Source organism: Leuciscus leuciscus (assembly GCF_965113295.1).
Source record: "Leuciscus leuciscus genome assembly, chromosome: 25".
Lineage (NCBI taxonomy): Eukaryota > Metazoa > Chordata > Actinopteri > Cypriniformes > Leuciscidae > Leuciscus > Leuciscus leuciscus.
In genome coordinates this window covers 9,600,532-9,627,485 of record NC_138724.1, presented here as the reverse complement: position 1 = coordinate 9,627,485, position 26,954 = coordinate 9,600,532, and the positions used below count along the sequence as shown (strand labels likewise).

Genomic DNA, 26,954 nt, shown 5'->3' with positions numbered 1-26,954 from the left:
TAGGCCTTAAGCCTATTGTTGTTGATGCAATAAGGCCTTAAGCCTTATGTTGTTGATACCCAGATAGCATTGAGCAAACATGTTGCCAATAACTTGAGAGCTTTTAAGCAATGAGCATAAAAAGGAAAACATAGCTTTGTGAAGACGTTGAGAGATTAAAGGAGGGATATAGCCAGCTTTGACGTGGATGCTTGATCTCCTTCTTGATCTCCCTCTCCTTCGTGCGGTGTGTGCAGATCTCCCCTAAAGTTTGTTCTTGAGGCGGTCAGTATAACTTCAGTGTGACTGCAGGCAAAGAGTCCATGTCAATAATACAGCGATGCGAGAAGCTATGTTTAGGGGCTGTTCACACAGACACGTTTTTCCAATCCACTGCGCTACTTTTCCATAATTTTTTTCAATGTAAACATGCGCTAGACAGATGTGTATGTCCACTGCGCTCACATCTTGCAACTTTTGCAGCGTCTTTGCGCATGACACAGTGCTCCAAAAACTCAAGTTAAAATAAGTTCAACTTTAAAAGACACGTCTCCTGTGCTTTTTACCCATTCCACTGCCCTCATCCCTGTGTGAACCAGTTTCTCAGGTCACTTTCAAATCAAGCAGCTAATCAAATCAAACCAAATCAAACCAAACCAAACCAATGCGGCGAATTCGCATATCAAGTTCTCAAACTTGAATATGAGGTGAAATCCGTGTGGGTAACAAATCCCTCTCGCTAAAATCCCGATTGCACAATACCTATGCGATTTCGCCAGCTGAATTCACAATTTAACAAGCTCCCGAGCAACACGATAAAGCTGCTGATAATACTGAATGGACCTTATATATAGAGATGCTTTGATAGGCTTCGTATTCTTATAGGTAGACGAGGATCAGCTGAGAGTCAGCTGATGTGAACTTGACTAACGTGACCTGCCAGAACTAACGCTACGCTTGATTTCTCCATATGTACAAAGTTTTGAGAAGTTTGGACACACAATATATAGGCATAATAGTCATAATAGGTCATACCAAAATATAAATATAGCTATCCAAGCCCCGGGCGCCACCGTGCACGACTGAGACAAATTTTGTAAATTTAAAGGGGTCATATAATGGTACATGCACTTTTACAAGCTGATTGTACTGAACCTGTACAGCTGCCTGTACACAACCATCATAAAATGATAAAAATCCATCCAGTGTTTTTTTTTAAATCTTCTTATGTTTCCTCCCATCTCAAATCAAGCTGTTCGATATTGTGATGTCACAAAATCGACGCCCCTCCCACGATGGTTGATTGACAGGAGCGTTTCAACACAGACCCGCCCTCGCGCCCTCGTGAGCGAGCTGTCAATCATATCATAGCCTGCGCCGACCGGCGCGTTCAGTGTTGATAGCTGGAGAATGGCGTCTAAGCGAGTGTGGTGTTCTGTTCTTCGGTGCAATAACGAACACAGCAGTCATGTTGATGTTCCTAAATCCGTACAGCTGAAGACGCAGTGGCTGAGTTTGTTTTCGAAGGGAATATTCCCCACGATCAACGTCAATGTTTTCATGTTTGCGCGAATCATTTCAAACACCAGACTGCTTTATAAACGAGGGTCAGTAAAAAGCTGATTATTTGCTAAGAAGCTGCTCCTGAAAAAAGGATCGGTACCAACTATTCGTGTTCCTGCTGCACCTCCAGAAGAACTTAAGTGAGTGTAACGTTTTATTGACCTTTATATTAATCTTTATATTAATCTTTGCAAATCGCTTGCACACTTCACGATGAATGCGGCTATTTTTACACTCTCAGGGTACATTACAGCATGTTTTCTATGTATGACGTTCTCAATATAATTCATAATCCCACGTTTATAATGAACAATGCGTTATGGTTATTGTGTTAGGGCTCTTAAGGCCTATTTATACTTCTGCGTCGAACTGCCGCCGTAGCTATGTCGTAGGCTGTGTGTAGCGCGCGTACCCTTCGGCGTACCCTGACGTGCACCTCTCCAAAAATGTAACAACGCGTCAATTCTACGCGGACGCAAGCGCTGTGATTGGTCTGCCAGAACCCCTCCCTCTGGGTTTCACATGCTCCCTAGGTGCGCGTCAACGCGGACAACAACGCAGAAGTATAAATTAAAACCAACACGTTGCCTACGGCGTATAGGCTCCGGCGTTGGTCCGACGCAGAAGTATAATGAGGCCTTTACAGAGTCAACGCATCGATACGCATACGCGCCTGCAAGGCTACGCATCGCTACGCTTCGGCCGCCATTATGCGTCTATGCGTAGCAAAATGTGTCTTCCCAGTTTTTGATACGCGACGCACCGTTGCATGCAATACTATTGCATTAGACAACAACGGTTGGTGGGGGCGATACTGCAAGTTGCTTGCGTCCGACGTGTAGACAAAGGGAGCACGTCGCTCACGTTGCTCGCGTTGACTCTGTCAGAGCCCTTACAAACGGTGTACGCACAGAACAGAGGGGCGGGGTGAGCAAAGCTCATTATCATTTAAAGACACATGCACTTAAACGGCATGCTGAAACAGAGCTGTTTTTGACCAGGTAAAATGAGTGTTTTCTTACAATACTAATGAGAATTTTTAATTAAAGTATATTACAAACTTTTAATTTAGACCCTAAAGAATCATATTAGCTTGTACAAAAATGACATTATATGACCCCTTTAAAAGAACTACATCAAAATCATTTGAACATGCCACATTTACTGTAGCAGCTGGTGCCACTATGACCATGAACCACAACCGCCAAATCCATGAGATCATTGAAATTTAGATGAATATAATGTCATATTTATCTCAAGTTTTTATATACATAGCCTATATTTTTATTTAACCTTATTATTAAACTAATAATATAAAACTATGCTGTTAGTGCACTACAAATAAACTGGTTCTTGCCTTCATTTTGCCATTCAAACTTAGAAAAGACCTAAGACATTTATTATCCTTGAAAGGGATAGTTCACCCAACAATAAAAATTCGGCCATAATTTGTTCACCCTCGAGTCATCCTAGGTGTATATGACTTTCTTCTTTCAGAGTTATATTAAAAAAATGTCCTGGCTCTTCCAAGCATGGCACTGAATTGCTGTTTCTTTTTTGGAGTCCATAAAAGTGCATCTATTCATCATAAACAAACTTCACACTGCTCTGGGTGGTTAATAAAGGCCTTCTGAAGTGAAGCGATGCGTTCCTGTAAGAAAAATATCCATATTTAAAACTTTATAAAGTAAAATAACTATTCCGGCCAAACGAACATATGGATTCCACTTAAGTAAAAACCGCAACTTATGCGAGTAATGCGACACACTGCTGATATTTACGCTACGCCATGACGCACTACACTACTTCTGACGTGACAAGTTGTGTAAGTTGCGCTTCAGGCGTAAGCAGACTACGCAGTTCGTTTGTCAGGAAGCTAGAATTTCACTTTGTAACGTGTTAAATATGAATCTTTTTCTTATACAAACTCATCGCTTTGCTTCAGAAGGCCTTTATTAACCCCCCAGAGCAGTGTGGAGCACTTTTATCATGGATGGATGCACTTTTATGGACTTCAAAACAGAAACAGCCATTATAAAGTTTGGAAAACCAGGATTTTTTTTTTTATATAACTCCGCTTGTGTTCGTCTGAAAGAAGAATGTCATATACACCTAGGATGACTTGAGGGTGAGTAAATCATGGGCTAATTTTAATTTTTGAGTGAACTATTCCTTTTGTGCTGGCCAAAGCACAAAGCAATGAAAGGGTTAAACTCTAAACTCTAAATCACAAGTGTAACTGACACACTCACACTCACACTGAGAGAGACAGAGAGAGGCAGAGTGAGATAGTAGTCAGAATATTCAGCATTTTGAACAAAAAAAAAAAATTCTAAACTGTGACAGAAATTTGTTTTTGATCATGTCTACATTTATATCCAAATAAGTAATTATGTCTGACAACACTTTTCTTAGCAACAGTAGTTTGATCTTTAAAACACTGTTCAGGATTTATCTAGCCCTGTTTAAAAATAATGCTATGCTGCCATCTTGTGGTTATACCAAATATTAAATTTGTTTTTGTTTTCATCAATATGTCTTGACCTCAAACATATAGCATTAAACTGTTTATTTTTAAGTGACACATATACATTGATTGAAAAAGAAATTCAAATGTGTTTTTTTTCTTCTAATGTTAGTATTATTTTATATAGAAATACACAGTGTATAATTCAGAGGAGAATATTATTTAGTGTCATGAATTAATCTCAAAATACAAAATTTGAAAAAACAAACAAATATATTGATCTGAAATATAGTACATTCATTTTAAATTCATTCAGGTTCAATTACCAAACATCAAGCGTAGCGTCAGTTCTGGCAGGTCACGTTAGTCAAGCTCGCATCAGCTGACCCTCAGCTGATCCACATCTACCTATAGGAATACGATGCCTATCACTGTATACATATATAAGCTCCTTCAGTATTATCAGCAGCTATCGCATTTCTCAGGCGCTAATTACCCTCCTCCATCCCCAGCTCCTCCTCTCATCAGTCAGGATTTGGCATTCTGATTCCCCTTGAATCAGAATAAATTCTCTAATTATGTTGTACTTTAAAATCTTGAATTAAATATATTTGCAAACTTTCATGTTGGTTCTGTTCTGTTTACCCCAAGGGGGGTTATCGCTGCGCTCCTGCTCTTATCCATGCTAGACTGCATGGATGCTCAGGGAGTTCTCGCCCAGAACGGACCCATACCGCCAATCCAAACTGTATGCTAATTGTCAATCGTATTTGACGGTAGTGGTCCTGACAGAAATGCAATCGTAATTTAAATTAAAGGGATAGTTCAGCCAAAAATGTAAATCGCTTGATTTCAGAAGGCCTTTATTAACCCCCACAGAGCCGGTTCGAGCACTTTTATCATGGATGGATGCGCTTTGATGGATGCCCATTTACTTCCATTATAAAACTTGGAAGAGCCAGGGCATTTTTTAATATAACTCCGATTGCATTCATCTGAAAGAAGAATGTCATATACACCTAGGATAGCTTTTCGGGTGAACTATCCCTCTAAATCAAACAATGATTTTACAAGATATAAGACACTTCCTCTTTCCCTTTTTTGTCCTTACTTTAATCCCTAATTTTAGATAATCCCTTCACAGGTCTACATTTGCCATGTTTTGACATTATTCTGATAAAGTTTGAAGCAAATCGGGTAAAAATAAGTCCTGGCTGCGGATTCTGACCAGTGTGCAAATTCTCAAGAGTTTTTGAGCATATTAAGGGCCCCAAAAGCCCTTTTGAGAAGATAGTATCCTAAGGAAAACAATAGGACCTTTGCCCTTTCAGGGCTTGAGCCCTAATAATAGTCCTTAGAAAAACAGTTAGGGATTTAGCCTTTTCAGGGCTTGGGCCCTAATAATAGTCCTTAGAAAAACAGTAGGGATTTAGCCTTTTCAGGGCTTGGGCCCTAATAATAGTCCTTAGCAAAACAATAGGGCTTCCGCCCTAATAATTGTATCTGCTAAACGGCTTAATAGATCAAAATTCTTTTGATAACTTTTTTGTGAGCATGGTCTATATATCTAAGGTCTAATGTGTACAAACAAAGTGTGGTCAAGTTCTGAAAAAGTAGTAAAAAAAAATAAATAAAATAGAATGATGGATGATGTTTTTAGATAATCATAAAAAAAAATATTTACTATTGTTTGGGTTAAAGGCAGGAATTAGAAGAAACAAGAAATTTGATTCTGCCACACACAGTTGCGGAGGTTTTAGCTAAAACGTAAAGTTGCTTATTATAGCGCCACCTTGTCTGTCCAGGCAGCTCACCAAAAGACCTTGTGAGTTCTAGAGCTGGAGAAGACTCATAGACTCCTCACCCATTGTGAAAGGGGATGCACATTGTAGAAACACCAATTCAAAGACAGGATGATAATGCATGGGTGTTTTGCATGCCCCTCTTCGCCACAAGAGGGAGCTAATAATCAGATAAGTTATGATAACACAAATTTCATACTCAAATGTAAGTAATCTAAACAATTTTTTTTTATTGACAAATGAGTTATAACACCAGTGCTGATGATTCATGCAGAAAATATGCCACAAAATCTGTAATATTTAGGTTGTTTTGAGGCAATGTGTTGTATGATTATTTCATTTGTGTAAGTGACTACTGGCTATAAAGTGATTTTAAGATTAAAATATGATTAAATGAGCTGTGTAGATTTTTTTTTTTTTTTAATAAACATATGCACGTCTGTGAACAAAAGAATTCCTTGAATTAATTCCCTCTTTGGAAGTTTGTAGAACACACAGAGACACATTGAGAGAAAAGTGTTGATCATTCATTAGTTCAGTTGTAAACGTTGTTTCCGTTCTCTACTGTTCAGGTGACAGAGTGATCTGACATCAGGAGAGTGTCATGAGCACAGAAAAAGAGTGCAGCGTCCTGAATGATGCAGATGAGGAGAAGGAGGTGAAGGATGAGAAGACTGGTGTGTCTGAGGAGCAGGAGCTGGAGGAGCTGAGGGCTCAGGTACTGCAGCTCCTGCTCGAGCTGGAAGAAGCTCGAGACACGTCTCAGAAACACGAGGAGGGCTTTCTGGAGCTGCAAGGTGAGACTCCTGAAAAAAACAGTAATGACCTTAAAGTTACATTTATTATTTACTTTGAGGACCACTTTTTGTTGTGTGTGCCTAATTTTATGTGAATCATACAACCATTATGGACATGACTACCCCCCCTCTCTATCTTTCTTTCTCTGATCATTTGAAATAATGTGAATTGAAATGTGTCACATGCCATGAAGTTGCAGAAATAGAGAATGAGCCATTTTTGTGCCTTGGTTTCAATAATAATAATTTTTTCAATAATTTAATAATTTTGAATGGAATGTTTTTATAATACAATGAATGGTTAAATGTCAAACTTGTAACTTTAAACAATGAGTTATTTATAACAGACTACATATTTGGTATACAATGGATTATATGACCTATAATATCTGCATAAAACATATTCAAATTATACAAACCATAAACTCAGCATAGGAAAAATTGTAATGAAATTGGCACTGGGTAAATGACTAATACTTACTGTAACCTTAATGCACAATGTCCTTAAAAAAACTATGTTTCTTTACATTTCTTAAAAGTTATTTGTCAGAGATATAGATAAGTGTGATCTGTCTGTTTATGAGTTGTTGGACTCAATGACAGGCCCAGTAAAATAGTTTCTATATATAGCCCTTTATAGCTCTTTAATGAGTCACCTGCTGTATAGCAGACAGACTTGTGGGACTCTGGTAATGATCTCCGTGTGCGGGGGTCTGTGACTGTGGGCTGTTTGTGTGTAACACGACAGGCATGTGAAATGACAGCTGCATGCTGAGGGAAGGTTCCAGACGGGTTGTCCTGACCAGCTCTAGGGCAGCAAATGCTTTTATTCCGGGACCATCTCCAGTCACCATGCTCTGCTGTTCCTGCTCATTCATGATCGCAGACATAGCATAGATCAGTCTCACCCTCTAAAGTTGTCCTAAAGAGGTTTCAAGTGTTTTGAGTTGCACAGCATTCTCATACCCGAAACACAACATATAGTATAAAGATCCAGAAATTAGACACTCTGGCCTAATGCTTGAAGTATGGGGAAAGAGGGCAGGGGGATGGGATACTCTCCATGTTTATGTAAAAACATGTTTACTGTATGTATATAAGTCCCATTTACATTAAGAGGGACAAAGCCTCCCCTGCTGAGTTTTGGGTTGCTATAAAGTCTTTTAATTTTACTGTGAGAATTTACTCTCACTTAAATATTTTCCTTGCGCATAAATGTCCATCCATTCCAAACCGCTTGTCCTCTGTAGGGTCTTGGGGATGCTGGAGCCCCAGTTGCTGTTTTTTTAGCTGCAGATGAAATATAAATGTAATGGAGATTTTTTTATTTCACTACGATCTCTTTAAGAAAATTAGGCTCTGTGTTGTTCTGGACAATATGTAGCAAGTATTCTGGTCCCACTTTATATAAGGTGTCTTTAACTACTATGTTGTCACGACTTGTAGTAGAAACACGCACAAGGACGAAGATGAAGGGTCAAGAGTCTTTAATAGAAACAATATTATTCTCAGGAACACAGAATTAGCTTACTCACACAGAGTCTTAGGGCCCTATTTTAATGATCTAAGCGCATGGTCTAGAGCGCAGGGCGCAAGTGCACTTAGGGCGTGTCCGAATCCACTTTTGCTAGTTTAATCGACGGGAAAAATGGCCGGCACGTGCGCATGGTCTAAAGCTTGTCCCTATTCTCTTAATGAGTAATGGGTGTGTTTTGGGCTTTACGTGCAATAAACCAATCAGAGTCTCATCTCCCATTCCCTTTAAATGCCAGTTGTGTTCGCGCCATGGCGGTTTCGCTATTTACATGGCAGAATTTGATAGTGGAAAGACCGAATGCGTCTCCAGAGCGCAAACGGATCTGCTCTTGCGCGAGGTAAAAGTGTGCAAGCAGACCATCTACGGGACAAGACAGATTCATTCCACCATATCTTTATGTACACAATAATAATCGGTTACATTGTAATCCTTTTATTTTTAATATTTGGCATGTTTGTGTGCTGTTGTGCGTCCCTGTGTGTTTAATAAGCAGAGTGTATGCGTGTTGTCACCCATGGGCGTACAAATGGGCGCAAATGCATTTGCTATTTAAACAATGTGGCGCAGGACGTGAAAATGATAACTGCGTCGGACTGAAACAAGCAAAAAACACTTGCGTCGCACTTGGCGCTGCATTGCACCGAGTGTAAGATAGGGCCCATAGTGTGTAGACACTGGGTGTAAGATAGGGCCCATAGTGTCATGAACGAAAGAGAGAAGGCAAAAGCACGTCAAATCACGTTTATTCAAGAATAAACAGAGAAGGTCAGGTCCACACAAAATACGACACACAGGGGCAGGAGAGTGATGCAGGGACTTCGACGGGCAACCGGGCTGAAGGTGGATGGTGGATGAATGATGAGTCCAGTTCCAGAGAGTGAAGACGAAGAACAGAGACGAAGACACAACGAACAATCCAGCAGGAACGGAGACCAGGGGCCCGTTCTTCATACGTCGCTAACTCAGTTGGCTGAATTTGATTGTTGACGATTTGGCATGATCTTGGATTGTTTGGTTCTTCGACGCTCATCCTGGACTTGCTGTCATAGCAACAGGTCCGTAAGCTTAAACCTGCTCGGGAGCAGGCTTATTTCATGTTAACAGGATTAGACTGCGGCTCATAAGCGGAGTTGATACGGGAAGTCCAGCGCAGCGCGATAGTGCACTTTCTAAGATATATTTTTTTTTTCTCGTGACTCGTGAGATTGTCGTTTACATTATTAAATTGTTGGAAACGCACATTTAGTTTCGACTTGTCGGAGTCGGGCTTTAACTACAGCACAAACTGTTTGCATTGCCCTAAGATTATTTGCGAGTGGCTCTTTCCTTTACACTATTGGAGATGCGGAGAACTTGATGGAAAGTGCTGTCTGTCGTGTCATTCGGAGTTTACCTGGCGCTTTTAGGTTTAAAAAACTGTTTTAGGTTTTTTGTGTCATTTCCAAGCCACTTAAGACCCAATGTTGTAAAGCAGTTTTTTTTTTTAAAGCAATTTTTTTTTTAGGCTATCATAATTTTTTATGAAGATCATGCAATCATGACCATGCCGATTACAGTATGTCACTCAGGCTTCACTAACGTGATTGGTACCATAGACTATAGGCTACCATAGACTGCCATCAAGGCCTCAATGAAGGGGATTATGTGAACAGAAAGGGGGTTCACAATGTAAATGTGCAGCCCAGTTACTATTGGGATTCTTAATATTCCAGATTAATAATATTATATCAAATAAAAAAAAGGCAGTTGACTAAAATCTTCCATATCACAAATGTGAAAGCAAAATGGCCAGGATCTGTGCATGACTTAAGCATTTTCAGAGATTCACATTTATGCACATTATTTGAAAGTGGTAAGGAAAGTTCCATAATTAAATATCAAGCTCACTGTATTACATACACTTATGCTGATCCTAACAGAACTGCATTTTTTCATAGGTGATTATGACATGTTCCCGCCTGCAGACAGGTGTTTTATGACCCCATTCCCTGACCCAAACCAGTTACAATGCAGCTCTAGCCAGGACAAGGGCACACAATGAAATTAACTTTGGCTAACTAAAGGGAAGATTTCAGTGTCTGAAAAGTCTGAGGGTTGCACACCTGACAGGGCCTGTGACATTGTTGCATGTGCCATATTACACAACATTGCCAAAAAAAACCCCACTTTTCATTAAATGTTGAATAAAAGACAAATATGCTTAGTTCCTTGAGTTTTATTTCAATTGTTCTTTGTAAAGAAAAGCCAGTGGTAAAGTGCCTGCAACAAGAGATATTAGACACATGCCTCATGCAACAAATAAAAAGGAAAAGTTGGCTATACACTGCCCAGCTGTAGGCCTATGTCTCCTCTGTCTGTGCAGACTCTTCTGTAGATGTGGAATCCTGCAACTTAAATTGCTGCCATAAAGCATACAAGTATAAATGAAGTAAAGTTATTTATGCACTTGCAGGTAGGCTAGTTCCTCCATATGACAGTTATCTGAGAGGGTTTATTCACTGTCCAGTGCAATGGAAACAAATGGACATTACAAAGTCTTATACTTTCTTTCCTTTGGAAAGTTAGAAAATGTCCACTTACTGCACATACTGTATTTCAGCCACCACTTTCTTGGGAACAGATACAAGTGTTGGTGTATTATGTAAAAGTGCACAAAAGAGGAAAACATTACAATGAACTACACTCGGGAAAAATGTGATCAATAACTCATGGCAAAATATTTCACATTAACATAAGTTTATCAGTTTTCACTTTCACAAGTCAAAGCAATTCATCATTACTCAAGATTTAACAGTTGAAATGACTATACGGCCTTAATTTACTGAATTTTACAGTGTAGGCTACTAAGATCTTTTCTTTTTTTTTCTCAGCCTTTTTCTTGGTTGCTTTTATAAACCGACAACCATTTATTTAACAGTGCCTTTTATAAAAGAGACTATAATATATAACAAAAAATTACCATTATGTAGAATATTTTTGTACTTCACTTTTATTTGTTCCCATGTTCTAGTGTGGTGACTCTGACATTACAATGAATAAAGTAATAATGCAATTATTAAAATACAAAAATATAGGCTAATAAGTGATAAAAACATCTAACATGGCCACTTCTAACGGATTTAAATTGTCTGCTACTTTTTGCCAGCCCTCTCTCCTGGCTTTTGCAGACTTTGAGGTGTTCCCTGGCGTTTTGATTAAACATAAAAATTCCGAATTAACTTCAACTATTAGTTCTTGCTCTGCTGCGGAGAAAAACTGTGCCCGCCCTTTGGCCACGCTGAGCAGCCAATAGCAGCGTTGCTGATCAATGTTTCTACTATCGATACATATCCCCTTTTAACCCAGCGCATGAACGCGCAATTATCTCAGATAACTCAATCCAGCTATACTAATCATATCCGGCAAGTGTGTTCGAAGAACCGAGTTAGCCAGATCATGATTAGCACGATGATATCATCTTGGATGTGTCATTTGATCTCGAATGTAATAAGCAACGTACGAAGAACGAGCCCCAGAAGAGAATGCCAAACTAGAACAGGAACAAACACCAGAAACACCACAACGTTTGTAAAATACACACTGATATCTATGGAATCGGAATAATAATCCTTTCCATTATAATTAGATGACACGTTTTATTCATATCAGATACACATTGTGTAAGTAGCTTTAAAGTTTACTCAATTCTTCTCCCAGTTCACTGACCACTTACTTTCATGTATTGCGGGAGAAGTGGATGAATTGACGTTTTGTAAATCCAACAGATCCGATTCTCTGAACTGTGGAACAAACTAACATGGCGGCGATCATCATTCAATTAGCGCTGTTGTGGTTGCGGTGTGTCACGTGACAAGCAATGATAGGCGCACCATGGAGGCGCACCATGGAAACAATAAAGTGACAGGTTCTAAATAACGGTCACCTTGAAAAACTGCTGGGGGGTCAGCCAGAATATTTAACCTATGTGAAAAGGTTAACCAAGGCGGGCGAAAGGTGCAAATCATAAAGGCTAGATTGAGAGTGTGCGTGTGACAGTACGCCCCCTCCCGGAAGGCGCAACCTAGTGCCAGAGGATGGAAAAAAGAGGAGGCTCTGGAGGAGGAAGGACGTCCGGGAGGAGGTCAAACAAAAAAGTCCAGGGTGGTGCTGATGGTGGTGAAGTCCTAGCCTTCAGCAGAGGAAGTTGATCGCTGATTCAGGCCACAGCTGAGACTGCGCGCCACGGAGGCGAGGAGGGAGGAGCCATGGAGATGTTGTCACTGGGAACGATCGGAGGCGATGATGAGGACTTCCCACATCCAGGGAGAGATGACTCCCAGCAGGCCCGAGGTGTTTAATCGCCACTGAGGGATTGATGGGAGATAGTGATGACTGGGTGGCAGGAGTAGCTGGGGACTGGAGAGGAGCTTGGACAGGCAGTACAAAATTCAACAAAAAATAAAGCAGTCTAAATAGCATTCTTGAGAGGTGGTGGGAGAGGGAGGCTGAGCGGGACCAGCGAGTTCTGGACATAACGGACTGATTCAGGCGGTAGCAAAGGCGGCAGAATATCAACCATGTGCACTCAAACTCATTGAAGGCGCAAACTCTCTCAAGCTGAATGAACAACACTCTCATTGAAGGCGCAACTCTCTCAAAAGCTGTGAAAACAGCTGTTTTTAATGCTCTCAGAGATTGCGACCACCGCTGTAGCGCCTTCATACCAACACCTGAAGAGAGGCTTCTTCCCGAAGAACACTCGCTCGTTAAATTCACTCTTGGTGACTGGATGGAGCAGGAACAGAAGAACAGCTTAGTTCCAAAGCGAAAAGCTGAATATACATTGCATCTGCTTCCATACACCTGCGCTGTGGTCCAGACTGCGAGATGCAAATCTCACATGCAAATGTCCATTGGCTCATTTAGTTTAAACTCGAAAGTGATTGGGCTCTCAGGCATGAACCCAATTCGTCAGTATGTTGACGTGATGTCGAACGTGACCATCTGAAAGGGAACTTTGTAGCCTTTCTTTGTTTGATAATTTGTTCTTATTTTATTACTGACTGCTTACTTGTCTTTAATTATGTTTTAATTTACATTAATTAGGCTAGTAGTTTTTTGCTGTAGTATCAAAATTGGAATAGAGAATTCTATCTAAACATTTGAACCACTGACACAATCCTTAGCAGTGAGCCCTGCTAGAGCAGCTCTAAATATGTGCGGTGCAATTAAATGATAGATAAAATATGATAGAGCAATAGAATGAACAGTGAAAGTAACAGAAGCTCATACAATACATTTTAACATGCTTAAGCATGAAAATAACTGAAGGAAATATATATTTACTTAACAAATTAAGCCAACTAATATGATTCATATTCTTTTGGTTTCTCTACCCTATTTATTAAAAGATTATAAGTGCAGTGAAAGTACAGGTATCGGTATAGGCAAGAACCAAAAATGAAAGTATCAGACTCATTCTGAAAAAAGTGGTATTGGTGCATCCCTAAGATAGATGAGGTTGCTGACATTTTATATATAATATGTATTTCTCTATCCCTGTTCAGGTCTTCTTGAGGAGGAGCGTTTAGCTAGTGCTCATCAGGCAGAGGCCTTCACAAGACAGATCCAGCGTCTGCAAGGTAACAGAGACTCTGAATACACAAACCCAAGATAATAGGAGGTTGATTTGAAGTTGTCCAACAGAAATATTTACTTATATGAATAGTATTGCATAATGCATTAGTTGACAAAGTATCAAAGCAAATGCCGTTTTTATTTAAAATATTTGTAAGGAAGGAGGTAAAAAAAAAAAATGCTGCCACATTTTGACTGAGTTTGGTTTATAAAAGTCATACGTTTCTTATTATCTCCCAACCCCTGTAGCCCAGCTTCGTTCTGTTCAGGAAGAGATGGACAGTCTAGAGGAGGAGAAGGAGAGCGAGCTTCTGGAAGCGCAGGAGGAACTGCGAACAGCACAGGAGGAGGTGCTGGTGCTGCAGCAGGCGGCGGAGGAGGCTGCGGCTGAAAGGGAGAACGACATCGCCAGTCTGCAGGAGGAGCTCTGCCGTTTACGGGCTGAAATCTCAAGACTGGAGAACACGGAACAGGAGTATGAGCAGGAGATCGTCACTCTCCGAGCGGAAATAGAGATGAAGAGCCAGTTCCGTCAAAAGCAGAGGAAAGAGGGTGAGAACAAAACACAGGACACAGCAAAAGAGCTCTTAGTCAGATTGTCAGGTTACAACATTTCAGAATTTTTCACTTTTTAATTTGATACCAAGTACTAACATAAACAACTTTTCATGACAACAGTTTAGCTTAAAACTGACTTAAAAATGTTAAAACTGACAGTGTTAAATGTTAAAGAAATGAAAATGATCCCATTAATTTACTCACCCTCAGGCCATCCTAGGTGTATATGACTTTCTTCTTTCAGCCAAACACTATCGGAGTTATATCAAAAAATATCCTGGCTCTTCCAAGCTTTATAATATGAGTGAATAGAGCCTGGGTTCTGAAGCTCCAAAAAGCGCATCCATCCATCCATCATAAAAGTACTCCATATGACTCTAGGGGGTTAATAAAGGCCTTTTTGTTAGAAAAATACAGTTGGAGCTGGGGGAGCTTACAAAATGGGAATTTTTAAAGAGAAATGTGGGAGGAGCTTGAGTTTGTTGCCTAGCCCTATTTGTTTGAACTGTTACCTAAGCTTACGCTACTCCTACATCCTACGTCGGGTCAGAGGTCACTCTTCCACCGAAACTAGACTCGCGTACGGCCATTACCAGAAGCCAGTGATCAAAGTTTATAAAGTTATAAATATGGATAATTTTCTTACAAAAATGCATCACTTCACTTCAAAAGGCATTTATTAACCCCCTGGAGCCGTAAGGATTACTTTTATGATGGATTGATGCACTTTTTGGATCTTCAAAAACTCAGACTCTATTTACTCCAATTACAAAGCTTGGAAGAGTCAGGATTTTTTTTATTATATATAACTCTGACTGTGTTTGACTGAAAGAATAAAGTGATATGCACCTAGGATGGCTTGAGGGTGAGTAAATGATGGGAAAATTTTCATTTTTGAGTGAACTATCCCTTTAAGTTGTTTAATCTTGGTGGAATAGATCTGCTACGCAATGGGTTAGGATAGGGTTGGTATGGACAAGTATCGACTTGCTACTGCCAGTAGATACACGGACATGCTGCTGTGAGCATGTAAGATATGCTGCTCCTTCATGAATAGACATGCATAAATCCCGTAGCAGATCTAGACAGGTGGAGCTGGGGGAGGTGGAGAGTTTTCAGAGGAACCGGCTTACAGTGAACACTGAACCAGACTATGTTGAGCAAGCAATGGAATAGAGGCCAATCCGCTTGTGCCATGTAGTAAATTATGTGATTGCTAGCAGATTGCATGTAACGGACCTATCAACTAGATATATATTGAAAATTAAATACAATATTTCTAAGACTTTTTAAAATAACATCTGTCACCAGATAACATGCAATCAGTATAGTTAAAATAATATAGTTAAATTAAAATACTAGTTAAATTAAAAAGTTAATGAAAATAAGTTACAGTACATACAAACACAACAGTCACAAATCAAATTTAAAACAGGCTATGCAGGTTTCAATAGAAAAAAAGGGACAATATATAAATAGCTTTTTTTTTCTTAAAAAGCTAATCCCTGGTGGAAAACTAGATACCCCAGTTTAATAGTTTTATATAATAATATTGTGTTTTATTATTACAAGCAATAATTAAAATAGCTCTTGGTCAGTTTATAAAACCTGACAGGTGAATAATTAATTACAATTAATGTGGAATACTATTGTTATAGTTTTAGAAACCTTGGCCCAAAAGCTAGAAACGAGGGTTCTGATAATCTCAAAACAAAAATTATTTCAATTTCACAATCAGTTCATTTATTTTAATTTTTTTAAGTAATATGTTTGTTTTTATTTAGACAATGTCTGAAACATCCACTAATGTCCATGTTGACATCATTTTGAAATCAATGCATGATACATTCACTTAATTTCTAAAGCTGGTTAGCGTCCTGCAGTGATGACCATAAATCACACTAGTTTTAATAAAGGGTGGAACCCTGAAGCATTTCAGAAACGTTTGCAGCCCTCAGTGTCCAGCGGGGAAGAGCTCCTGCAGAATAGCAGATGGTGTGGGTAATTGTCATTGTTATGTGAAGATGCAGTAAACTCTGACACTGAAGCTGTTGAGAGCCTGGATGACTACATGCGTCCCACTGGATGGAATGATTGTTCCAGTCAATGTAAGGCCAAGAACGGGGTGAAGAAAAGTACTATGTATTGGTCACAATGTGAGTAAAAGCATTTGGGGGGATGTGTTGTAAATTATTGAATTGTTATTTGCAGGTATGGAGTTAGCAGATATAAATAAGGTGGTTTCAGGTAAGCATTGTAAACTTACCTCTTTCATAATGTGCAATAATAAATAATAATAATAATAAAATAAAAAAACTCACTTCAGTCATTAATACAATTATTGGTTCGCCTGGACTGTATAGGGCTTAATACGTTTAGATAAGTATTCCATTCCATGAAGTGCTTTAAAAACATATATCAGAATCTTATACTGTATCCTAAATTGTACTGGTGGTCCTCCTAAAAAGGATAACAAGGGCGTAACATGATCCGTTTTCCCAGCATTCCTTAACAACCTTGTAGCAGCAGTTTGTACTAGCTGCAAGCGAGCAACATATGTTTGGCCCCAAAATTGGTTTTGATTTGGCTATTGCCCTTAAATAGTAGAAGCAATTATGAACCACCATTTTTATCTTTTTATCAAATATGATAGATGAGTCAAATGACTATACAATTTCTTGTAGGTTGCTTTGTTTAGAAAGTGTCTCTCTACAAACATAAACTAGCATTGTTAATTCCCATGTAAATCTATTTTCTTGCATTACTTGATCAGGTGATGTGGGTCAATTGATGGATGAATGTAAGAGTCTGAGGGAACAATGTCATGCACTGCAAGATGAAAACACAAGACTGACTCATAAATTGCACATGCTACAAAAGAGGAGGTGAGAAACTACACCTTTTGATACTCAAATGTCTCCAGTTCTGGCATTTTATAAAATCTGAAAGCATTTATCACAACTTTTTGACAAACTATTGTTGAAATTCTCTTTCCGTCATTGACATAATTCCTATTGAAACTGGAAACTGGGGCAGGACTTACCAGAATATTTTTTTTTTAAGAAATTGCAAACAGGCTTTAGTTTACAGCACAACCTGGCAAAGCATTCAGAGTTTGGATAATTGAGGGTGGAGGGAGATTCACATTCCATTAAACATTTTATTGGACAAAACTTTTCTATCAAATCTAACAATCTCATCATTTTTGATTGAATTTTCCAGAAAAGGATGAATGTTTAATATATATCTGCTAAAAGAAATAACTTTAGGAACATAACATTTAAATTCGCGATCACATGTACGGGAGCAGCAGTACTGACCACACATTTTAGATGTGTCAGTGATGCTCAGGATCTGTTGCGCATCAAATCCTCTGACATCGGCCCGTCAGTCACCTCTTTGTACTGCTACCGCAGCAAGCCTAACCATGTCCCTTTAGGGGCTCCATAGAATGCGTTTCTCATTTTCCTTGCCTTTCTGTTCAAAAGACATAGATTATTCCAAAACTTTGGATTTGGATTTCATTAGAGCTAGGCAGACCAACCACACCCTAACCATACCGCTAAACATAACTCTATCCATTAGGTCCACAGAGGTGAAGCTGAACTAGGTCAAGCTTCACCCATTACATCCAGAGCTGGACGTCAATAGGCTCTGCAATGAGCACTACTTGTTCAGATTTGCCTCCATTTAGTTAGCAACACCCAACTTCCTATGATCCAGCAATTCCAGATGACGAATTCAAGTCCTGCTCTACATTTTTTCTCATTCCAGAGGCCGGTTCACTTGGATATACATCAAAATAGGGAAGAAAAGACTATAGCAATTTCCGTTTCATGCCGACTTGAACAAGTTTTAATAGCATGTACTGTAGACGTTTCACTCCTGTATGCATCTTGTTTTGGCTTTTATGTCACAGTTCAGGCAGTTCCTACATATCTCTTAAAGAAGAACAGGAAGAGACCGAAGAGGGAAACTATATGCAGTGTGGAACAGAGATGGAAACTGGAGGTTCTTATATGAGTGTGAATCAAATAGGCTCCAACTGCAGGCTGGTGGATGCGGGTATCCAGAAGAATATATCGTTTGAAGGCAAACCTATCACTCCCACTAGCTGGACAGGAGGTTTTTCAGAGATCCTCTCACTGAGAGATCAACTCAAACAAACAGAAGAGAAGGCCACACACATGCAGCGAGAGGTACACACCCTGATGTCCTTTTATATATATATATACTGTATTTTTTTTTTTTTTATATTAAATATTTCTTAAGAATATGTTCTCTACATTTTGCTTAATTGTGTCTTTTAGTGTGATGGAGTAAAGAATGAACTAGAAAATCTGCGGGAAATGTATGAGACCAGTCAGAAGGAGCGAGCGGAACTGGAGCTGGAGTTACTGCGCTGCAGGGAAGAGCTGGAGAGGGCTGCTGACGTAAAAGAGGTACATTGATTACCATTGGCCTACAAAAGTTGGCGAATACATACATATATATATATATACATATATATATATATACATATATATATATATATATATATATATATATAAAATATCTGAATGCAAGTCGATTTATAATCGTAAGTAATATAGATGAACCATCAGGTTTAATGAGGATTAATGTGATGTTAAATTAACAATAAACTGAATTCCACTTTATCCCTACATTTGATGAAGACAGACAAATTGAATATTGTTCCATCCTTCCAGAGCATTTATGAATGTTTCTACAAATATGGATACTTTTAAACAAAAACACGCTTTAAACACGCTTTTCATTATTGCACTATTTTTGTCATAACACAGAAGGATGCAACTCAGGTAAAATACAAATAACAAGTTTATTTGCAGGTTTGGCTGATAATTGAAGTAAGCAGGTGAGAAACTGAGAAATGGGTAGTTGTAGAAGGAATGGCAGTGGATAACAGTCTTATCTGTTGCAGATGCAGATTGTTGGTGATGGTGGACCGGATGGCTGAAGCTGAAGGCAGACAACTGATGTTGATGAGGTGATTAGTGACAGCTGGTGATGATTGTGGAATGAGTGCAGGCGGTGGACCAGGAAGGATTCTGGGAGATGTATTGCTGAAGGTGACCGGGCTGGTGACTTAGGATTGTGACAGTCCTCCCCCACCCCTCCCAGAAGGCGTGACCTCATGCCTAATAGAATCCATCCAGGGAGGGAGGGCGGGCATCCTGGTGCTGGACAGGATGGCCAGTGGGGAGCAGGTGACTAGGGCGGTGCCGGCAGGATAGGTAGCCTCCGGGGTGGCAGGTAGCTCAGGGGACCATGAAGGATTGGCCTCCGTGGCCTTGATACTAGGGCAAACAGGAAATTTGGGAAAAACCTTTCTTGTTGTATTAGGGCAGACAGAAAATTTGGGGATGACCTTCTTGGTCGTATCTGGGAAAACAGGGAATCTGTGGTCGTATCTAGACAGACAGAAGACTGGGAAACGTCCTTTATAGTTGTATCTGGACAAACTGCAAACTTAGGAACGACCTCCCTGGTCGTCTCTGGGCAAATTTGAATTACTGGGATGAATACCTCCACTTCGATACAAGTAGTAGAGCAGTGTGCGGTCCAAACACACATTATGGCCAACGTCATAACAGGGGGAACAATCATTGGTGTAGGGGTCTCAGAATCCTCTGGGCTTGGAAGTATCTGGCTGGGTTCTGGCATGATGGCCATGTTGGCTGGATTCTGGCGGAAGAGCAGATACTGGGCTGAGCTCAGGGTTGACGGCGAGCACGGGGCTCTGGTCAGGGGATGGAGCCTTCACCGGTCTGTACTCTGAAGTGGACTCTTTGTCTGGGGAGAATTCTTATACGGACTCAAGGAGTGGAGGTAAATTTAGAGGTAACTCACCGGTATGAGTGGGCGTTGATGCTGATTCAGGGGTTAGAGTGGGCTCCAATGTAGATTATTGGGCCTGAACGGGCTCAATACAGAATTCTGAGGCTAGAGCGGACTCATTACTGAACTTTGGGCCGTTTCTTCTTCCTCTGCTTCCTCCTTTGAGTTGAGGTTAAATGAGGCGCTGAGGCTTTAGTGGTCCTTGGACTTGGCTCAGACTCTGGAGCAGGCTCATGGGTTGGAGCAGATTCTGCACCGGGAATGGACTTGTCACTAAATGTCGGGGCTTGAGCAGGCTCGGGACTGAACTCTGGGACTGAAGCGGACTCTGGGATTTCTCACACTGGAACAGACTGGGGAGTTTCTCACAGTGGAACAGACTAGGGAAGATGACTCACTGGAACAGACTGGTGAATTTATCTCACTGGAACAGGATCAGGAATTTCAATTACTGGAACGGATTTGGAAGCGGATTCTGGATGTAGGGACCTGATAGGGGAAGATGTCTTCAGGGCCTTCCAGACGGAAATAACCGCAGGATTCGCCGCTTTCACAACCAGGTCTGCGCTGTTCGATAGCATCTTCCGGGCTCAAGGGAATACTGGAGACTCAGGCTTGGCGGGCATGACGGCTGGAGACGCTTATGCTCGCATGAGGAGTGAAGATGTTGAAGGACTTGTGAGGAGTTCGGTGGTGTTTGGTGGCCCAATGGACAAAACCTCTGATGCCAGGATGGCTGGAGGGGATTGGAGAGAAAGCGATTGAGTGGAACTGGCATCTTCAAACTCACCAACATTGAGGGAAGAACCACTTAGCCACAGCACATAATCAATATAGCTCTCAAGGGAACAAGTGGTAGCTGACGCCGGTATCTGCTGATAAAGATGGTCGTTCAATCCTCTCCGAAATATGATCTTCATGGTACCATCAGTTGGAAAGCTCAAGAAATTCCTTTACGTAATCCTCAACTGGACGACCATCTGGGAAAATGGAGATGAGCAGATTCGCTGGATCACAAAGGGTGAGGAAAAGGCCCATAGTTGGGTCTGGTCTTCTGTCATAAAACAAAAGGATGCAACACAGGTAATATCCAAATAAGTTTAGGTTTGGCAGACAATTGAAATAAGCAGGAGAGAAACTGAGAAATGGGTAGTTGTAGAAGGAATGGCAGTGGATAACAGATAATCTTATCTGTTGCTGATGCAGAGTGTTGGAGATGGTGGACTGAATGGTAGGGATGGCTGATGCGAAAAACTGACATTTTGGTGCTTTGTCGAGATCCTGAAGCGTAGATGCTTCAAAACACTGCTCCAAAGCGTGATTCAAAACACCCATGTCACGTGACTACGGCTAAATTAAGCTTTGGAGCGTTTCACAAGTGTTTCGACAGGTGGCATACCTGCCGAATCCGCGTTTGATTGACAGGGTCGGGAACAGAACACACAATCAAACATCAGTCTCAACCTACTCCCACAAAGTTTTAAAGTGAAGTTAATGCATCTTCACCTCATGGGTTTTTATGAGAGGAGAGAGATTTTGAGATAGCGGATGTTTTGCGATATATTGACATATTTCTAGTGGGATTTGGTTAGTTATATTTAGGCTAGATTTAAATTTACATAGGCTGTATTGACTGATAGGCTACCGACTGACAGATAGGATATATAGTGACACATTAATATATAGACAGATAGATAGGCAGACAGACACATATATATATATATATATATAGATAGATAGATAGATAGATAGATAGATAGATAGATAGATAGGTATTTTTCTCATTTGAATGTCCTTGCTAAAAAAATATCTGTCCATGCCAGCAACAAGTGTCCTTTGTGAGGAGATTTTTTTTCAAAAGATGGAGAAATTATATGTAAAAAAAGAAGTAGGCTGAATCCTTCGACAGCGAAGCAATTCATATTTTTGAATAAAAAATTTGTAACAAATGTGACATTGTGGCTTTTATTAATATTCATTTTTCATGACCAAAACAACCTTATTCACAACGAGGAGCTACAGGTTACAAAAACCAAGCTCATGTAGTTGTCAGACAGATGTTAAAAACTAAACACATTAAAACAACACAAGAATAAAAAAACAACAAATTTTTAAATGGCTTGTTGTCAAGGTTGTTTAAGATCAACACGTGCAAGTGACCACTAGGTGTCAACGCGGAGACGGGTGTTGGATTGTTTCGAAGCTTCGACACAATACGGCACATTTGCTTCAACTGTTTCAGTGTTTCATGAAGCCTCGATCAGCCCACCACTACGAATGGCTGAAGCTGAAGGCAGACAACTGAAGGTTGAATTGTACAGGTATGTATCTCTCAGGTGAGTTTCTCTCCGGTGAGTGGTCAGCTTTGAACGACGAGACCAGACAATGTGTGTGCATGTGTGGAGTGTCCTTGTATGTGGTGCCGAGTCGATGAGGTAATTAGTAACAGCTGGTGATGATTGTGGTATGCGTGCAGGTGGTGGACTGGGAAGGATTCTGGGAGATGTAGTGCTGAAGGTGACAGGGATTGTGATTTAGGATTGTGACAATTTTTGACTTACACATTTTTTTGTAATTAATTATTAATTTTGCTCAATACGTTTGTACTAAAAGAGGGCCAGCTATCCAAATTAATGAGAGCCTAATTCTTCTACTTTACAGACATAGGGCAGGTCAGATAGTTTGGAGGTTGTGTGTCAGAGAGTGAGTGAAATCATTAGCAATGTATCAGCAAGTGATGATTTCAATGAAACGGGATGTGACAGGTGCAAAGAAAACAGACCTTCCAGGGGATGTTCATTTAGACATGATTGTGTGCTCACCAAACGACAGTAAATTAAGTGAGATCATTATTCCTAATCATCACTCACCAATAGGTTGATGACTTCACCTGTTTCCTCTGCTATTTTGAAATCCATTTCACATGTTATCAAACTCTGCACACCACATGATTAAACATTAAGGTCAAGGACACCTTTGCCCTTTGGCTTCCATATTTAGTATGTCCCTTTTTTGCTTTAATGACAGTAGCACTCGTGCTGGCATGGACAAAACCTGATGGTCCAGCATGATTTGAGAATGTACCAAAGAGCATCTTGGGTCCCACTTTATATTAGGTATCTTTAACTACTGTATGTACTAACATTTAAGTTAATCATTTGATATAATGCACTTATTGTGTACATACATGTCTTTATATAAAAAAAAAATACAGTAACAATGTATTTTACAGTGTCCTTGTTGCATATGTTACATGTTCTTAATATAGTATTAACGTCTGGGTTACTATTGTAACCCCTGTTCCCTGAAGGAGGGAACGTAGACGTTACGTCAGATTTGAACTGACGAATTTGGATCTCAATTGAGAGTCCAGTCATCTTCGGGTTTAACTAAATGAGCCAATGTACATTTGCATCACAAACTCCACTCTGCGAAGCTATATCTTCCTTATATAAGGAAGAGTGCATGCAACTCGCATTCAGGTTTGTGCTGAGACTATTGGATAACACTGGGAAGGCGTACCTATAGAAAGGGATGCTACGGAGACCACATATCATGTGGGAATTTACATATATATGGACTGGCCAGCAGGGCAGTACATATTGAAGGTCTCTGGAGTAGCTCCGGCCTAGTTAGGGGGGAGTCAATATCGGCAGAGACACTTCAAGGCATATGCGTGCCTCGTAGAGGGCGCTCTCGCTGAAGTGATGGTGTCTATCAAGTCATGTCCAGAGACCACACGTGGAGGTTACAGATGTCTGGATGCGAGAGCCAAAGGGTCGCGAGGAGCATGAGTTCTGAAAACCAGGTCCGGTTGGGCCAGTAGGTCTGGGCCAGTGTCTGTGCAAGTAGGCTCACTGGGGGAAACGTATACTTGCGTGGGCCAGCAAATCCGTGTCTAAGGTCCTCTTGGTCAGAGAGGAAAACAACTGGCAGTGGGACGAGTCCGGAGTGGCAAACAGGTGTACCCGTGTGGCTCCGAAGCGCCTCCAGATTAGCTGGATTGCCTAGGGATAGAGTCTCCATTCTCCCGGAAGCATAGGCTGTCATGAGAGCTCGTCGGCTGCACGACTGAGCATGCCTGGAATATGAACGGCATGAAAGTGACCTCAGATGTTTCTGACTCCAAAGAAAGAGATGGCGGGTGAGTTGCGACATGTGACGGGAGTGTAGACCTCCTTTGTGATTGATGAACGTAGTGGTCGCAGTGCTGTCTGTACAGACCAGTACGTGCTTGCTTTGAAGCGACCCAGAGCAAGCTGTACTGCTAGCAACTTAAGGCAGTTGATGTGCCAATGCAGTCGGGGTCCTGTCCAAATGCCCGAGGCTGCATGCCCGTTGTACGTGGCTCAGCAGCTGGTGGTGGAGGTATCTGTTGAGACAACAGCAGAGACAGTTCTAGGGGAACTCCTGCCCGCAGAAATGAAGGGTCTGACTAAGGGCTGAAGGTTTGGCAACAGGCCAGGGTGATTGTACCCGGTGCGAGCCGTGTTGCCACGCCCATCTTGGATCTTGGCCGTGAAGCCAGTGCTGAAGTGGCCTCATATGAAGCAATCCGAGCGGCGTTACTGCGGCTGCGGATGCCATATTCCCCAGGAGCCTCTGAAATAGTTTCAGTGGAGCCGCCGTGCAGCCATTGAGCAGGTTTAGGCAGTTCAGCACCGACTGAGGCCGTTCCTGCATGAGGCAGGATGTCAGGGTGACAGAGTCCAAACTTGACAGGGTCAGAACTACCCTCATGCAGCTCTTTGAGTGCCTTGGCCTGGTATACTTGCAGGAGGGCCATGGCATGCAGGGCAGAGTACTACAGTTTTTAATGTAAGTACATAGTAGTTAAAGACAGATAATACAAACTTGGACTGAGTTTTTCAGTGCAAGAAAATTTGATTACTGACCTAGAAATAGTGCAATATCATAAATATTGAATCCCAGATATATTTTCTACACAGTGAGATACACATAGCTAGGTGAACGTGTGTTTGAGCTTAGCTGGAGACTAATGATCACTCAATCTGTATTATAAAAATAAACAAATTAATAAACAAATAAATAAATACATATGTATGATATAATATTACAATCTAGTCCATATTCAATATTAAAAATAGTGCACTATTCATTCAGCCATTACTTTTGTTCTCATTTCTTTCCAAGATATCTATCATGTCATAATCACCCAGTTTCTCTCATCCTTTCTAGGAATGATGCTCATATAAACCACTGATTTGTTGCTGGCGGTCTGAACTATATCGTATAAAGAACAAAAGGTAATATTAAACATAGACATATTGTTATTTATATGTTGGTCTTAATGGTGTTTTTTATGCTATGTTTTGTAAAAACAAACTTTATGCTTTCTAATGACTTGAGTAAATTAGACTTAGACTTCATATTGTTATATATTTATTTATTTTGTTTATTATAACAAATAATCTTGCTTTGAAAACAGGAAACACTTTAAAATAATAGTCATACTGTTCAGTGAGAAATGTGATTTATTGTGTGCCAGATTATTAACATGCCAATTACTTTTTTCCTACCTACGTATGTTCTCCCCTGATGACAACCACAAACATCAATATGATCAGCACTCATCACAGCCTCTACAATAACATCTGGAGCTCTGTTTTTTCTGTGTCCTTTTGTCTTTTCGCAATAATAACCAAGACAAAAAGTTCCCACTTTTTTTCAGCCTGTTCTGAATCGCACATGACTGCTCTTGGAAGAATTCAAAAGCAGCGACCGCTTACCTCTGTTATATTCTCTATTACAATTTTTCCTATAATATTTCACATGTGCTTTATATTAGTTTAGCAAGTAAGTTTTAATAATGTTTTTGATTTATTCACCATAGCTACTGATTGTGTTGTGTTGTTGGCTTAAATATATTCAATATCATGATAAGACTACATTGATGAATTCTTCCTAATACGAGATGAAGTGCAAGAAATATATTAATTGTAACAGGCCAAAACAAGCACTGTTAAGGAGGTCCAAATTGGAAATCAAATTTAGAGTTTGTGAAAAATTTATGAAAAAAGTAAAATAAAATAATAAAATAATTACTTTTAAAAATACTTAATTATACTGTTATAATAAGTATTAAATAATACTTAATTATTTTACACCTTATTTTATGAAATTTTACACAATGCAATTGGTTTGCAATAACTGCTACAATCTGTTCTTTTTATATTTTTATGCATGTTACTGCATGAGACAACACTATATAGTGTCATAACTTATTGTATTTAGATTTGTACATTGATAAGAAGAATGTTATTACAACAAAATGCCCCCTTAATTGTGAACTGAACATCATTAGTCAACAAACAACGCACATCATTTAACTGTGGCATCCATTTAGTTCATAAACTCCCAAGTTAACTGATGTAAAAAGTAAATGTAACCTCAAATTTAGTAAATAGTTCAAGAGCTTACAGAAACCACTTTAGTGAAGATATGTCAGGCTACAGAATTTAAATTAAACTGAGGTTGGGTTGTTTCCTCAAACACCTGCTGAAAATGTACCTTCATTACATTCTTTGGATCATTGACACATGCACCAAATTCAGTAGTTTTCTATAGGGTTCTACAGATGGCCATTCATAAAGGGTCATAACTGTGACCTGTTCCAGTCAATTAAACCTTAACAAATCTTTTCTTAAGTCATCTGAAATCTCTTTTCATCATGTTGAAACAGAATGACATTATTTTGCAGGTTATACAATTTTGTCAAATCTGACCTGGCCTGTTTGGAACTCTTTATCAAAGCC

General features: G+C 40.0%; 1 protein-coding gene across 2 annotated transcripts in view; it reads left to right on the top strand.

The window, feature by feature from the left end:
* Nucleotides 1–26,954, top strand: part of ccdc136a (coiled-coil domain containing 136a) — a 39,435-nt gene extending 12,481 nt beyond the window's left edge. Inside the window, exons 3-12 of one of the 2 annotated variants that reach the window (XM_082160500.1) lie at nucleotides 6,384–6,608; nucleotides 13,692–13,766; nucleotides 14,011–14,313; nucleotides 16,531–16,566; nucleotides 17,093–17,204; nucleotides 18,239–18,518; nucleotides 18,630–18,761; nucleotides 19,262–19,327; nucleotides 25,378–25,445; nucleotides 25,767–26,954. In XM_082160500.1, the coding sequence (XP_082016626.1) occupies nucleotides 6,416–6,608; nucleotides 13,692–13,766; nucleotides 14,011–14,313; nucleotides 16,531–16,566; nucleotides 17,093–17,204; nucleotides 18,239–18,518; nucleotides 18,630–18,761; nucleotides 19,262–19,297 (1,167 nt within the window). In that variant the 5' untranslated portion in view covers nucleotides 6,384–6,415 and the 3' untranslated portion in view covers nucleotides 19,298–19,327; nucleotides 25,378–25,445; nucleotides 25,767–26,954. The remainder of the gene's footprint in view (nucleotides 1–6,383; nucleotides 6,609–13,691; nucleotides 13,767–14,010; nucleotides 14,314–16,530; nucleotides 16,567–17,092; nucleotides 17,205–18,238; nucleotides 18,519–18,629; nucleotides 18,762–19,261; nucleotides 19,328–25,377; nucleotides 25,446–25,766) is intronic. The other variant, XM_082160501.1, reaches the window with a different exon arrangement.